At 37.4% G+C, this 15,364-nt stretch overlaps 1 protein-coding gene and 1 long non-coding RNA gene across 5 annotated transcripts in view; one reads left to right on the plus strand and one right to left on the minus strand.

The window, feature by feature from the left end:
* Positions 1-15,364, plus strand: part of LOC106867263 (uncharacterized) — a 113,500-nt gene that overhangs the window by 46,160 nt on the left and 51,976 nt on the right. For all 4 annotated transcript variants that reach the window (XM_089357881.1, XM_089357880.1, XM_089357879.1 and 1 more), the window contains exon 2: positions 7,720-8,989. In XM_089357881.1, coding sequence (XP_089214007.1) covers positions 8,411-8,989 — 579 coding nt within the window. In that variant the 5' untranslated portion in view covers positions 7,720-8,410. The remainder of the gene's footprint in view (positions 1-7,719; positions 8,990-15,364) is intronic.
* Positions 2,642-8,521, minus strand: LOC149134230 (uncharacterized). The gene is made up of 3 exons (XR_016243219.1): positions 8,424-8,521; positions 7,189-7,600; positions 2,642-3,963 (listed from the first exon to the last, which is right to left on the minus strand). It is a non-coding gene; the product is annotated as an uncharacterized LOC149134230 (long non-coding RNA).

The raw sequence follows: 15,364 nt of genomic DNA on the forward strand, positions 1-15,364 counted from the left end.
TACTCAGATTGACCCTCAGAGCCATTTCATCATCATCATTTAGTGTCTGTTTTCCATGCTGGCCTGGGTTAGACAGTTCAACTGGAACCGGTAAGCCGGAGAGCTGTACCAGGATCCAGTCTGATTTGGCTTGGTTTCTATGGCTGGATGCCCTTCCTAATGCCAACCACTTCAAGAGCGTACTGGGTGCTTTTTATATGTCACTCGGATGAGTACCTTTTACGTGTCACCGTCACATGTGCCTTTTATGTATCACTGTCACAAGTGCCTTTTACTTGTCACAGGCACTGTCCAAGACTACAATTTCACTTGGCCTAACGAGTCTTCTCAAGCACAGTAAACTGCAAAAGGTCTCAATCATTTGTCATCACTTCTGTGAGAATCATTTGATGTTTAAAAAATCCTATTCTTTTACAATTAAATATTATTTGGAATTGTTTGGCTGTGCGGTAAGTAGCTTGCTAGAATAAGTACTAGGCTTCCAAAGAATAAGTCCTAGAGTCGATTAGCTCAAGTAAAAGAGTAAAGAGTAAAATATTTTGTGTATTGTAGAAGTATAAGTTATTTATTGTACATAAATTTTAATAACAAAATCTTATACGGACCCTGGTTGAGAACCTCTGCTTTAAACCAAAACACTAATTTAATATAAGTTACATGATCAACATCATTTGACGTCCTTATTCCATGCTGGCATGGGTTAGACTGCACATATCTACGAATTTGTAAAATTAAAGAGACATTAATTTTCTCAGCATAGATGAATACTTACAAGTTGTTTTAATTTAAAGCAATTAAAAGATGCATCTATTAACCCATCTGTCACTCCCTTCCTGTGACATGCATACTCATATAAACTTCCCACCACCCACTTCAAGAAGTGTTGGTGTAGAATGAAGAAAGTAGGTGCAGTGCAAAGGTGGGGTAGGCAAAAAATACCTTTTACATATTTTTTTCCTCACATCATGTAACCTATTTCAATGATTGTATTTAGTTATTTTTGTTTTGTTTTTTGCTTTGTACATTTTATCAATTTTCAGTAATTGTTGATTAGCTCCAAATCTGCTGTAATCAAATCTATATTCAGAGACATTCCAATAATGACCATCTAGCCTTTCTTCAAGCATAATGTATCAAGAATAGCATTATTAGGCCTTGTGCTTTTAGTAGAAAGGATTATTATTATTATTATTATTATTATTATTATTGTTATTATTATTATTATTGTTATTATTGTTATCTACTATAATGATACTCTTGTGTCTTTCTCTGTTACAACATATGAATCGGAAAGGAAGAGGTGATAGATAAATAAGGAAGGAAGGGGTGATGGCAAACTTGGTAGTAGGATTATGGAAGTTCTACGGTGAAAAGAAAAATCAAACAGTGTTTCAACTCTGTGTGAGAATGTGTGTGTGTGTGTGTGTGTGTGTGTGTGCAATAGATGTGGGATGGTAAACATTCAACAATGGAAAGAAAAATCAAACAGCGTTTCAACTCTGTGTATTTGGTATTTACTTGCCAGCTCCCGTATTTAGTCACAGCCAGCTTTATGTGGCCTTAAGTCGTACTAGAATGAAGAAAAACTTTAAAATTCTTTTGAAGGAAACAAGCAGTCAAGGGATGTTAGTTGCAGATAGATTTTTCACAAAAAAATTGGTAATAAAAGAATTATTAAACTAAAAACTTGGTTTTGTACCTTATTTATATATGAAGACTGCAATTAGCTGTCATTTTTGACGGCATGGGGCCAGCTAGTTATTATTATAAGACAGCAAGCTGGCAGAATCATTAGCATGCTGGGCAAAATGCTTGGCAGCATTTTGTCTGTCTTATCATTCTGAGTTCAAGTTCTGCCAAGGTTGATTTTCAGGGTTGATAAATAAGTACCAGTTACGCACTAAGGTCAATGTAATTGATTTACCCCCTCTCTCTGAACTTCCTGGCCTTATGCCAAAAAAATTGAAATTATTATTATTATTATCATTATTATTCTTATTATTATTATTATTATCATTATTGAGTGAGAGAGCAGTGCATGCCATCAAAGTGACATTGGGATAAAATATACGAAGCCCAGTATACCCATCATGACTACCCATCTGATAAGGGTACACCAGGCACATGTATCACAACCATATGTGTGCAACATGGTGATCTCATATCAAGATTAACAGCAATTGACCTTGCAGGTGGGAGCCAGATAGAATTTTCTTCAGGTTGAGTAAACCATCCCACTCAAAAGGTTCCTGAATAAGGACTGTTTAAGGATGTTGAATAAAACACCCATGTTTCCAGAGGTGAATTATTCAGACCCCAAAGAATTCTTCTCGACACATGGCTATGATGCTCCCTCACTACTTCTGCTTGTGATCAGAGATGCCACCAAGGGACATGCTCATCTGGTCATGGTCAAACAACTGACAAGCAAATCTATGGTACTGAGCAGAATATTTGCTGCAGCCCATCTTTTTATACCAAGACAAAACAATGTACGTGATAACACTTCAATCAGTTAAGATGAGAAGCCATGAAAGCCACTGCCTGGTACTGCATCAGGGCATTTATTATTATTATTATTATTATTATTATTATTATTATTATTATCATTATTGTGGCAAGCTGACAGAATCATTAGCATTCTGGGAAAAATGCTTAGCAGTATTTCATCTGTCTTTGCGTTCCGAGTTCAAATTCCACCGAGGTCGACTTTGCCTTTCACCCTTTCGGGGTCAATAAATTAAGTACCGGTGAAACACTGGGGATAATGTAATCAACTAGTCCCCTCCCCACAAATTTCAGGCCTTGTGCCTATTGTAGAAAGGACTATTATTATTATTATTATTTTTAATCTGCGTGTTTGTTACAATCCCTTGCCGAAACACACCCAATGTCCTGGGGTGAGTGAAGGATAAGAGATGTTACAGTTTGACAGTCAGTGGCAGGGGCAATAAATTAAGTACCAGTGAAACACTGGGGTCAATGTAATCCACTAATCTTTTCCCCAAAAAAACATTTCAGGCCTTGTGCCTTTACTAGCAAGGGTTATTATTATTATTGTTGTTGTATTAATGCTATAATTTTACAAAGGTACAAGGTTTCAAATAAGGGAGATGAATATAGCTAACTAAATAGATCTCAGTGCTCAGATGGTACTTATCAGTCTCAGAAGGATTTGAACTCAGAGCTTATAGATAAACAATTAAACACTTTGTGACATTCTATCCATTGCTCTAACAATTCTGCTGACCCACTACCCTTTTTATGAGAATATTTTCTATCGATTTACACCACATGTGTGAAAGTAAATTATTCTCAGGTGATGGTTTAACTAGCTTATTTTTTTGCATTTAAATCAACACGTTATTAATTTACAACTTTTGTATGTTACATAATCCTTTATTCATTGTTGAGGCTTTCGAAGTTTTATTTGACTCAGTGTTCTGTCATTGAGTGTCTCTCAAAGGTTGGTTTAACCTTGTCACAACTGGTGAGAAAAACAACAAAAAAACACAACAAAAACCTATGTATCTGGGGTTTTTTTTTGGTTTTTTTAATATATAGGAGCAACTCAAGCATAAATTGCTTGATTCAATTTATTGTTGGCTGGTTGAGATCTTTCAATCCTAACTCTTTTACAACAAAACTTGCTTTGCACTAGCAATCTAACTATGCAATGGGATGTATGCATTTAACCCAGTTTTGTCAAACCAGATGTAATGATGTGTAAGTAATACCACTTTTATAAGTTGGTTGGTCTACCTCGAGAATGAGAGAAGGGCTTAAGCAAAGTAAAATAATAAATAAGCCATTCATCGACAAACTAAATCATTTGATGGTTTCTATTTTCTTTAACTACTGGTTTCAATCACTGAACTGTGATCTCGGTGTTAATTACTGTCTTCATGAATCATGTTGACCTCCCCTTCTCCAGTACTTTGTCTGGTATTTATATGGTTGACTCTGAAAGAAGGAAAGGTAAAGTCAGTATGAATAGGATTTGAACTCAGAAAGAAAAGGCACATAATCAGATACCACAAGCAACATTTCCTCTAATTTTTTCCTAATGACTAAACAGAACTCGATACTTTGAGCAAAAATATTTTCCATTCAAAGCCAGTGTACAGCATTCAATCTTCCATGCAGCTTATGATGAACTCATTTATAAATTAAAATCTGCTGCAAAGATTTTCTATAAGCACAGCATCAGTCCAGAAACTACACGGCTTAGAGGCAATGTTGATAGCAAAGCATTTTGTCTGACTTTCTGATATCCACCTGCAGAAACCATTAGAAAGTTGGACAAAATGTCTTGGGATCTAAGTTCAGTGGCTGCCAAGCTCAGCTTTGCCTTCATCCTATTCAGGGTCTATAAAGTACCATTCTAGGACAGTGGACTAGCAGAATCATTCGGGCATCAGACAGAATGCATTGGGGCATTTGTTCTGGTTCTTTGTGTTCATCAACATTATCATCATTTAATGTCCATTTTCCATGCTGGCATGGGTTGTATGATTTGACAGGAGTTGGCAAGGTCAGGAGCCACAGTGGGTTCCATAGTCTGTTTTAGCTTGGTTTCTACTGCTGGATTTAAAATCCCAACCACTTTTACAAAGTGTACTAGGTGCTTTTTACATGACAGCAGCACCAGTGCTTTTCACATGGCACCAAGTTCAAAATCCTTCCATGGCCTACTTAGGTGGTACACTTAATACATCACGCTGGTTTAACACCACCTCTTGAGAGCTTTTAGCAGTCCAATCTATTGTAAACATTTGAGCTAGGTGTCTTGTGAACAACTCTCTCTCTCTCTCTCTCTCTTTCTCTCTCTCTCTCTCTCTGTCTCTCTCTCTCTCTCTTTCTCTCTCTCTCTCTCTCTTTCTCTCTCTCTCTCTCTCTCTCTCTCTCTCTGCCATCTATCTTGGAGGTTCTTGGAAGGAATCATAAGTGGGCACTGCCTTCCTGACTAAGCAACACACGCACACATGCTTCCATAGCCTCTGTCTACTAAATTTCACATACCAGGCATTAGTCCACCCAGGATAGTGGTAGAAGATATTTGCCCAATTTGCAGCAGAGTAGTTGAAATCACATGATTATCAATTAAACTATTGACCACATGGCTGTGTGTTTAAGAAGCTTGCTTTGTAACCATGTGGTTTGAGGTTCAGTCTCACTCCATGGCACTTTGGGAAAGTGTCTTCTATTGTAGCCTCAGGCCAACCAATGCTCTGTGAGTGAATTTGCTTGATGGAAACTATGTGGAATCTTGTGTGTGTGCTTTTTTTTTTTTTTTGCTTGTTTCAGTTGTGGCTGTGGCCATGCTGGAGCACTGCCTTTTTAATCGAAGAAATCAACTCCAGGACTTTTATATATATATACACACACACACACACTCAAAAACACGTGTTTGCTCACCCACTCCCCTACTTGACAACCAATATTGGTTTGTTTACATCCCCATAACTTAGCAGCACTCAGTGAAGACACTGATAGAATAAGTATCAAACTTAAAAATAAATACTGGGGTCAATTCATTCTTGGCAACTCTCGGAGGGTTGCCAAGGACAACCCAAGCAGATACCAACTAACAGCTGATGCATCTAGGTGCAACAATGGTGCATGCCCCCGTACCTAATCTAATACAAAAAAAAACAGTCTATATATGGATTATGCATCAAGTATGGTGCCATGTAGCACTGAAATATGAGCAAAACATGAAGAGAGTCTGTAGAATTTAGAAAGGAAGTTATTAAGTAATGATCTATTGGAGTCTTTTATTCTATTGTTGTACCAAGTTGCTGTTGCTGGACTGCAGCCATTCTGTGGCACCACCCACAAGAGTTTTAGCTCATCATAACAATCCCAACACTTATTTCTACCAGATACTACCCTTTCTTACTAGTCTCTATTTATTGAATTAGTTAAGTTCCATTTTTAATGAAATGGTTTGGGGTTCAATCCCAGTGTTTCACCTTGGGTTAGTCACTTCTACTATAGCCCCGTACCAACCAATGCCTTGTTAGTCAATTTGTTTGGCAGAAACTGTGTAGAAGCCCATTCTATATATTTATATGTGCATGAGTGTTGGGGTGTGTGTGTTCCCCATTGCTTGATAACTAGTGTTAGTTTGTTTACATCCCCATAATGTAGTGATTCAGCAAAAGAGAACAATAGAATAAGTACCAGACTTAATAAATAAATAAATAAATAAATACTGGAATTGATTTGTTTGGCTATATCCTTCTGTGCAGTGCCCCAGCATGGCCACTGTCCTACAACTGAAACACAAGTAAAAGATTCACCTCAGCACTCCAATATATGCAAACACACACACACACACACCTTCAGCTTCTGCACAATTTCCCTCCACCAAATTCCACTGACAAATGCATTGGTCTCAAACCAAAGCTACAGTTAGTAGAAGACTCCTGCCTCTGGTACTACGTGGTGGGGCTGAGTCCAGAACTACACAGTTGCAAAGCAGACTTCATAACTGTGTCTGGGTAGGGTGTGTTGTGTGGTTGTAAGTGAATTGAGAAAAGCAAAGAAAGAAATCTGCAAGATATCAGGAGATATAACTGAACTGATATGGATATGTGATGTGAATAGATAATATGTACGAGTAGTTGATGGAGGGAAGGAGGGTTAACAATGAATTCGTGGTGGAAGGGCACTCTAGATAAAAATAGATATAGAGGAAAACGTGATAATGTTGTATTATCAGACATTAGTAAGTTAAGTCTTACAACTTTAATCACTGCCTTTTGTTAAGTTAGTCCTCTCACATCTTTAATCAATGCTTCTTCTTACAGTATCTGTTGGCTTTTTTTTTGTTTTGTTTTGGTATGTTTTGTTCTTTTTCTTTCAAACTGAAGATTCTTTACTCTGTCTCTTTTCTTTGGTTTTTCTCCATGTTTGTATTAGCAGTTGAATTAATTTGTTACCAGTTTATTTCAAATAAGCATGATAACTTTTTTTTCTTTTTGTGCTAGTGCCACATAAAAAGCACCTAATACACTCTGTGTAGTGGTTGGCATTAGGAAGGGCATCCAACTGTAGAAACCAAGCCAAAATAGACTAATGAACCACCAAGTGCTGGCCCTGGATCTTACCAGCTCCAGTCAAGCCATCCAACCCATGCCAGCATGGAAAACAGACATTAAATATTGATAATAATTTACTTACCCAAAAGATTAGATTGTATGCCCTACACAGAAGTTCTCTTTACTTGGTCTTTCAATCAGCTAGAAATAGTAACTAAGTCTTACTCAAATCATAGCCATAGCTGTGTGGTTAAGAAGCTTTCTTCACAACCCACTGTTTTGGGTTCAGTCCCACTGCACAGCACCTTGGATAAACATCTATTGTACCTCTGAGCCAACCGATGCTTTACGCGGCACTGGCACATATATATTGTTGTTAGTTTCTGTGTAGGTTGCTCCTTAAACAGTTGTCAACAGGAAGTCACTATCCTCTCTGCAGTATCACTTTCTCCATTGGTGTCAAATAGCATTGATGCTTCCAGAGAATATATTCTTGTTGCTTATTCGTTTGATGTAGTGCTTGAATTTTGTTTCTTGTCACATCCAGCCCATATCTACTTGGAAAGGTAGACATAAAAATTAAAATACAATGTTTACGTGCATGTGAGTTCATTTGTATTTTTGTTTTTTATATATATATATAAAACTATATATTTTTTTCTTTGTTTTCCAGATCCATAACTGAAGCAGGGGAACCCAACTATGTCTCCCTTGGACAGGGAGCCTAATGGAGATGGTACACCTCCTCTTGGTTATTTTTTCCCTAGCAAGTGTATGCCAGCTCCAGCCAAGACAACCAGAGAGCCAGCAGCAATATCACAACCAGTACTACCTGCAGTTGTCAGGAGAACAGAAGCAACGGCCACCGCAGGAGCAGACATTGTCACCGCTGCAGTCTAGTTTGCACATCCACTGCTTCACCACAGCAGCCATGCATGGCATAAAAGCATCTTAGCACTACAATGATATTGAGCTGTTGCTTAGATGTCATTGTGGTCACTTTATTCCCATAGTGTGCCTTTTACATCCCCGCAAGTAAATATATAAATTTATGTATATATATAATACACATATATATAAATATATGTGTAAATATATATATTTCTATATATCTAAAAGAAATGCCTCTCTCTCTCTTTCTCTCTCTCACCCTATATAAATAAATATTTACATATATACTTATATATATATATATGAAATAACCTCCATCCATCCATCCACACAATTACTTCCAAAGCATCTTTTCCTTGCTTCTTTTTTTCTTATACAAGGTTCATAATATTAATTTGGTGAGTCTAAGTCACAGTGTGTGTATGTATATGTGTATATATGTGTGTGCATAATTGTCATTATCAACCGAAAATATGGCAAACTTACATCAGCATCATCAGCATTTACCATTTCCCCCTGAAACTAAGATCCCTTCCGATATCACCGCCACCCCAAATCTAGGCACCATTACTGCTGCTACTACTACAATTACGACGGCAACAACTACTACTGCTACTATGTCAGTAGCAGCAACAACTGGTACCATATGTACAGCTGCAGCTGGTACTCTCAGCACAACTGCGACTACTGCCATTACAGCTACTACTACTACTACTACTGTCACCAGTGGGAAACAGCAAACCTCTATTTTTCCTGTTGACCACAATTTTTATTCGGAACCACAAAACTGCTGGGACAGTATTGAACGGTTCAAAGAAATGCAGACAAATTTCAATGAGGCTGGTACCTGTTTGGTTGATGCATTTGCCAACTCACTCAAAAACACGACATACGAACACTTTAGCCATGACTGCAGCATGGTTCTTGGTGACATCTTTAACAAAAATACTCTTCTTCTAACGCAAATTAACGAACTGGAAAGCCTGCTGGGCAGTCTGTTAACCAACATCAGTGTATTAAATAAAGATGAGTACCAAAATTCTCAAAACCAGGTAAGTAACTGCAACAATTTTATTATTTTGTTTTGTTTTATTGCTGTATTTTGCCATGCTGGTGTGGGTTGGACAAATTGCATATTACTGAAGCATTTGTTTCATAACCGGATGTCTTTTCCGTCACTGGACAATTTGTTGACAGGAAATGTCACCAAAAATTACTTTTTGTTTCTCAGTGTTCTTTTATACGCTTTTTACAAACACACACATTCAACATGCACATATTCACTCACACACATGCAATGGGAAATCATAGCCACCATCATGTCTGAATGGAAGGAAGCAATTTGCAAGGGAATGGAAGCCTACAAAAATGAAAGATCGAGTGAGCCAAGTAGAGAAGTGTGTGTGGTACTGAGCTAATACAGCAGAGCATTTCATCGTGCATCTAGTATGCAGCCACAGTTGTGCATCTGACTTTGGCCTCAGATCTCACATGAAAGTACACAAATGAAAGTGCTAGGTTAGGCTTTATTGACCACAATAGTCGACTAACAATATACATGATGTAAAGACAATAAACATTAAGGACAGCAACAGAGAGAGAGGGCAAAATGTTATTAGTTGAATGCTTCAATTGAGAGACAGTGTCCAGACGTTTTGGACTTCAGTTCTTCATCAAAAGAAAAGAGAAATTGAGAGAGCAAGAGGAAGGAATAGTGTATAAAAAGAAGAGGAAGGTAAATGGTTAGAAACCAAATGGAATACTGTTTTATGTGGGGAGAGGGAGTTAAGAGAAGAAAAGGCAAGTTGTGTAGATGCATATATATCAGAATGTGTCTGTGTCTGGAAGCAGATATTTTGTGGGGGGATAGATGCATGTGTTAGTGTGGTGTATGTATCTTTTATCTCTTATTTGTTTCAGTCACAAGACTGCAGCCATGCTGGGGCACTACCTTGAAGAATTTTTAGTCGAACAAATTTAGTCAAACAAATTTTTTTTTTTAACCATGGTACTTACTCTGTCAATCACTTTTGTCAAACTGCTAAGTTATGGGGGGACTGGAGTGCTTTCAGCAGTCTACTTTACTATGTCACAAACATTTGGAATTGGTGTCTCTGAGCCGTAGATAACTTCTTTTTCTTCTTACAAGTCATGGAGACCTTGAAAAGAGTCGTTAACATCTCTGACTAAGCTATTGAAATATTAATGATATACACACACACACACACACGTATATATATATATATGTAAATGTCAAACAATGAGAATCAGTGCTCAACACCACATTGGTAAAGAGAGAGAGAGAGAGATACATGCATATGCACACACACGCACGCACACACACACGTGTGTGTGTGTGTATATATATATATATACACCTCGAGTGCTATAATGACATTGCAGAAATGAATAAGATTTGCCAAATTTATCTAATCAAAACTAACCTGAAACTGACATAGATAGGATCAAGTACCACAAGGCATATTTATTGTATTGGACTTGGTTATCTGATCTGAAAAGAAGTATCTGGTCACCTTTGTTGTTCATTTCATTTTTACTTTTTACATCTGTTTTTCCATGCTAGCATGGGTTATGTGAATATATTATTGCGGTATTATTTTACAGCCAAAACTCTTACAGTCATCATCATCATTTAACATCCTTTGTCCATGTTGGCATGGGCTGGCAAGCTGAAGAGCTGCACCAGGCTCCAGTCTGGTTTGGCATGGTTTCTATGGCTGGATGCCCTTCCTAACACCAACCACTCCAAGAATATGACAGGTGCTTTTACATCCCCCTGGCATGGGTGCCAGTTGCATGGCACCAGTATCTGCCACATCTACCATTTCACTTGGCTTGATGGGTCTTCTTCTCAAGCATGGCATAATGCCAGAGGTCTCAGCCATTTGTCATTGCCTCCGTGAGATCCAACACTCGAAAGGTGCTTGTTACGTGCCACTGGCACACGTGCTAGTTACGCGACACCAGCATTGACCACATTGCCTCCATGAGGCCCAACACTCGAAAGGCGCTTTAGTCTCTTATTTTACATGTCTCTTCAAAGCTACCAAGCAAGCAGATGATTTGTTGATGGGAGAAATTATCACAAGAGCACTGCTCATAGCCTGGTTACTTTCATGAAGCACAAAGTAAACAAACACACGGACACATGCCCATACACACATGCGCACGCACACAGATGCAGGCAAGGCTGTCTAGTTAAGAAATTTGCTTCCCAACCACAAGGTTTCCGATTCAGTCCTATTGCATGGCACCTTGGGCAAATGTCTTCTACAATATCCCCAGGACAACTCACACCTTGTATGTGGATTTGGTGTACAGAAACTGAAAGAAGCCTGTCATATATATGTATGTGTGTGTGTGAATATGTATATGTTTTTGGACCTTTGGCAGTTTGCTCTGCTTGAGAAGACACATCAAGCTAAGTGGAAGCGTAGTTGTGGCCAGTGCCAGTGACGTGTATAGCCCACTCAGTACACTATGTGGAATGGTTGGTGATAGGAAGGGCATCCAGCTGTAGAAATCAAGTCAAAATGGACAGACACTAAATAATAATGAGGATGGGGAAATATTCCCTTGCCCGAAAACAAGTGTTGGCAACAGGAAGGGCGTCCAATCATAGAAAATCCACTTCAATAAAGTGTCTGACCCATGAAAAAGTGGACACTAAATCAATACGCATACATCACATTGCACACACACACACACACACACACACACACACACACACACACTATGGATTTCTTACCATCTGCCTAATTCATCCACAAGACTATGGTTAACCCAGGACTATCTTAAAAGGCATTTGCTCAAGATACCACCCTGGGACTGAGTCTGAAACCACATAATTGGGAAGCAACCATGCCCTTCAGTGAAAGCCAAATAATTTGGATGTGGGTTGTTAAAGTGCTAGATAACTGGTTCTTGAGTTAGGAACTCATATATCATTGAAGATTATATATTGGGGAAAACTGTTTAGCACTGCTTCAGTTTACTTCACTAAAGAATGTAGCCAGGACTCACCCTGGAGTAGGTTAACTCTAGTAGACTAATATCTTATCCAGGGATAAAGCTATCTCTCATCTGTTTATGTTTTATGAAGACATAGATGTAGCTCTAGCTGTAAGTACCATTGTAAATTATAAAAGAATGCCTTGAGCTTACTAGAATCATTTACATGATGTGTGTGGCAGGGTCCTCTAGAAATAGGAGCCAAATCTCACTCAAATGACACCCTGCTATGTTAAAGTAAGGGCTGACTTGGGTATAAACAACAATTTATACTGATGTATATTTTGTTGTACCCTTAGTTTCTCTGTTCAGCAGCTGTTACCTACAAATTGAACATGGTACCTGCTAAATCAACAAAGAGCCTCTGCATAGTCACACAACTTGCTAAAACTAGCAGCTAAATTGTCCTTAAATCACACGCTATCATTATAAAAGCAGAAAGGGCTGCATTAAACAATGTGGTTCTATATTACATATACATCAAAAAGAGGTGATGTGGTCATGACTGGAATGCCTTCAATTATTGGTCTGCTCAATATATGTTTATACAGGGTTGGCCAAAAGTCACCCGACACTAAATCAAAATTCCATAAATACTATCTGTAATTTTGTATTGATTCGAATGGGAAACTGTGTTGCTTGAGAAGGACTTCAGTTTGAACAATTGTCATGATGTTTCCTATTTAGATGCTTTTATTAAATTCATTCAGTTGCTAAATAAATCTTGGAATTAATAAATAAATCTTGGAGTTAAATGGTTTTGATTTACTGTCAGGTGACTTTTGGCCAAACTTGTATATATGCACATACATAAACGTATGTATGTATGTATGTATGCATACACAGATGCAAAAGAAGGTGGAAAAAATAGCACTCTAAAATACTATTTTATTAAAGCTGAAGAAAACTTCACAAACTACTTGGCGAACAGTTACATGAAACTGAGTAAAAATTTGTGAAGTTCTATTTAGGCAAAAATGAAATAGTATATGTGTGTGTATGTGTATATATATAATATAATGAAGGTGCATGGCTCAGTGGTTAGAGCGTTAGGCTCACAATCGTGAGATAGTGAGTTCGATTCCTGGACCAGGCTGTGTGTTGTGTTCTTGAGCAAGGCACTTTATTTCACATTGTTCCAGTTCACTCAGCTGTAGAAATGAGTTGCGATGTCACGGGTGCCAAGCTGTATCAGCCTTTGCCTTTCCTTTGGATAACATTGGTGTTGTGGAGAGGGCAGACTGGTATGCATGGGCGAGTGCTGGTCTTCCATAAACAACCTTGCCCAGACATATGCCGTGAAAGATAACTTTCTAGGTACAGTCCCTTGTGGTCATTCATGACTGAAGGAGGTCTTTACCCTTTATATATAATACTGGTTATTCTTGTCCACCATATCTGAAGAGTCAGCAATATTACCAAGGTAAAATAGTCAGTGTGCAACTGATAATAACTTTTCTAACCAAGTTATATACCCTAACCAGTAATATATTGTTCAACCGATTGATTCCTCATACTGAGTGTGCTTTTTTTTTCTAACTTATGGACAACTGATAATGCACGCGCGCACACACACACACACACACACACACACACACACACACACACACACACACACACACACACACACACACAGGATAGGTTGCTTTCTGTTTCTGTTTGCCAAATGTAGTCACAGGGCTTTACTCAGCCTGGATCTTATATTAGAAGGTGCTGTTCACAAAGAATGAACCTGAAACCACATAGTTGAGAAGCAAACTTCTTAACCATACAGCCCTTCCTGCTCTTGTTAACTATACCCATGCCAGAACATTTGGGTATTTTTCTATTATTGTTTTTTAATTCCTCTCCATATTTACAAATTGTTTTTATAGCTCTGCCATTAATTCTACAGAGTGAACCGTTGTGTTCTCCGGGGAAACGGTTTCAAGTTCTTGGATCAATGAGTATTTCTTCAATTTTGCTTCACTTGCAGCTTTACTTCCACCACAACCTTCTCTTCACTTAATTTGTTTCTTTAATAACCCTTTTAGAGATAACCGTGACAGCATACTTGATGTTGATAGCAGCCAGCCAACTAAGTTATTGTTTCATTCTTAGTGTCTCTCGTTTTCCAAATCATTGTTGTACTTCCTATGTTTCCCTTCTACCTTATACATGCTGTTGTTAGCTAATGTTGTTTGGCATTCATCATTATCATCATGGTTACATATAGATGTATATGCACATACACACACATTTTCGTGGAAACACACTTGCTCGTCCAATACTCAATCCCTTTAGGTTTGAATATTTTTTTGCTTTTGATGTTGGGGTTAATTTTTGTGAATACTTTTTTTTTTTTTTGTCTTACATTTTTAATGCATTGAAAGATCTTGCAATTTCTGTTTTATTTTTCACTTGATAGAATCACCTTGATAAACTTGCATTTGTGTGTGTGTGTGTGTCTGATGATGGCATTGCTGGCCAAAACTTCAAAGTCATTCAGTGCTATTCTTATTAAAGAATAATAAATTTGTACTCCACAAAACTATGGGGTAATCCTTCAAATAAATGTAAAATTGTTTTTTAATATAATATATATAAGCAAACGGTTAGTAGTCCCACTGGTGTATTACTTAGTGTTTCATTCACAAGCAAACAGTTGTGATCCTTCAGGTGTCTTTCATGCTAATAGCTCATTCAGCAGCTGTTTAACTATAAATATCAACCGTACACAATGTGCAGTGCTGTCTTCTTCCCTCTGTACACAAACACACTCACATTTTTTTAATTATTTTTAATTGGAGAAAGTTTCATGAATGCTACTTAATGAATGTCATTCATGTACAAAACAACTCTCAATGCTTGGGTCACCTTTTGTTTAACTTCCTGCCCTTTAAAAATAATTAAAAAGTATATATGTATATTTATATATATATATATATATATATATATATATATATATATATATATATTGAGAAAAAGGAGGCAGTCAGAATTTTGAATAATTCTTTATTAACACTTTTGTTTGTTTATCGGACTCATCAAGACAAATCAAAATTATAAAAACAGATTTCATTGTTCATTTATATGAACCAGGTATTTTTTTTTTTTTTTGCTTTGTTTAGAAGTGGAAAAAATTTTTTTTCTTGGAAAAAGTGGGGAAGAGAGAAAGAAAAACAAAGAATGGTGAGAAAAATAGACAGTAAGAGGTTTCAGGACAATCAAGAAAGAAGGAAAAAGTTAAAGGATGGGGAAAGGATAGATAGATAGATATCCGATTTTTTGTGGTCAGCCCATTGAAATTTCATTACAAAGCATTTTTCTTTTTTTTCTCTTCCTCCTCTTCCTCTTCTCATTGTATGCCTATCAACATATTTATAAATAAATACATTTTCTCACAAGGGCTTGGC

Source organism: Octopus bimaculoides, chromosome 9 (genome assembly GCF_046866305.1).
Source record: "Octopus bimaculoides isolate indiv1 chromosome 9, ASM4686630v1, whole genome shotgun sequence".
Lineage (NCBI taxonomy): Eukaryota > Metazoa > Mollusca > Cephalopoda > Octopoda > Octopodidae > Octopus > Octopus bimaculoides.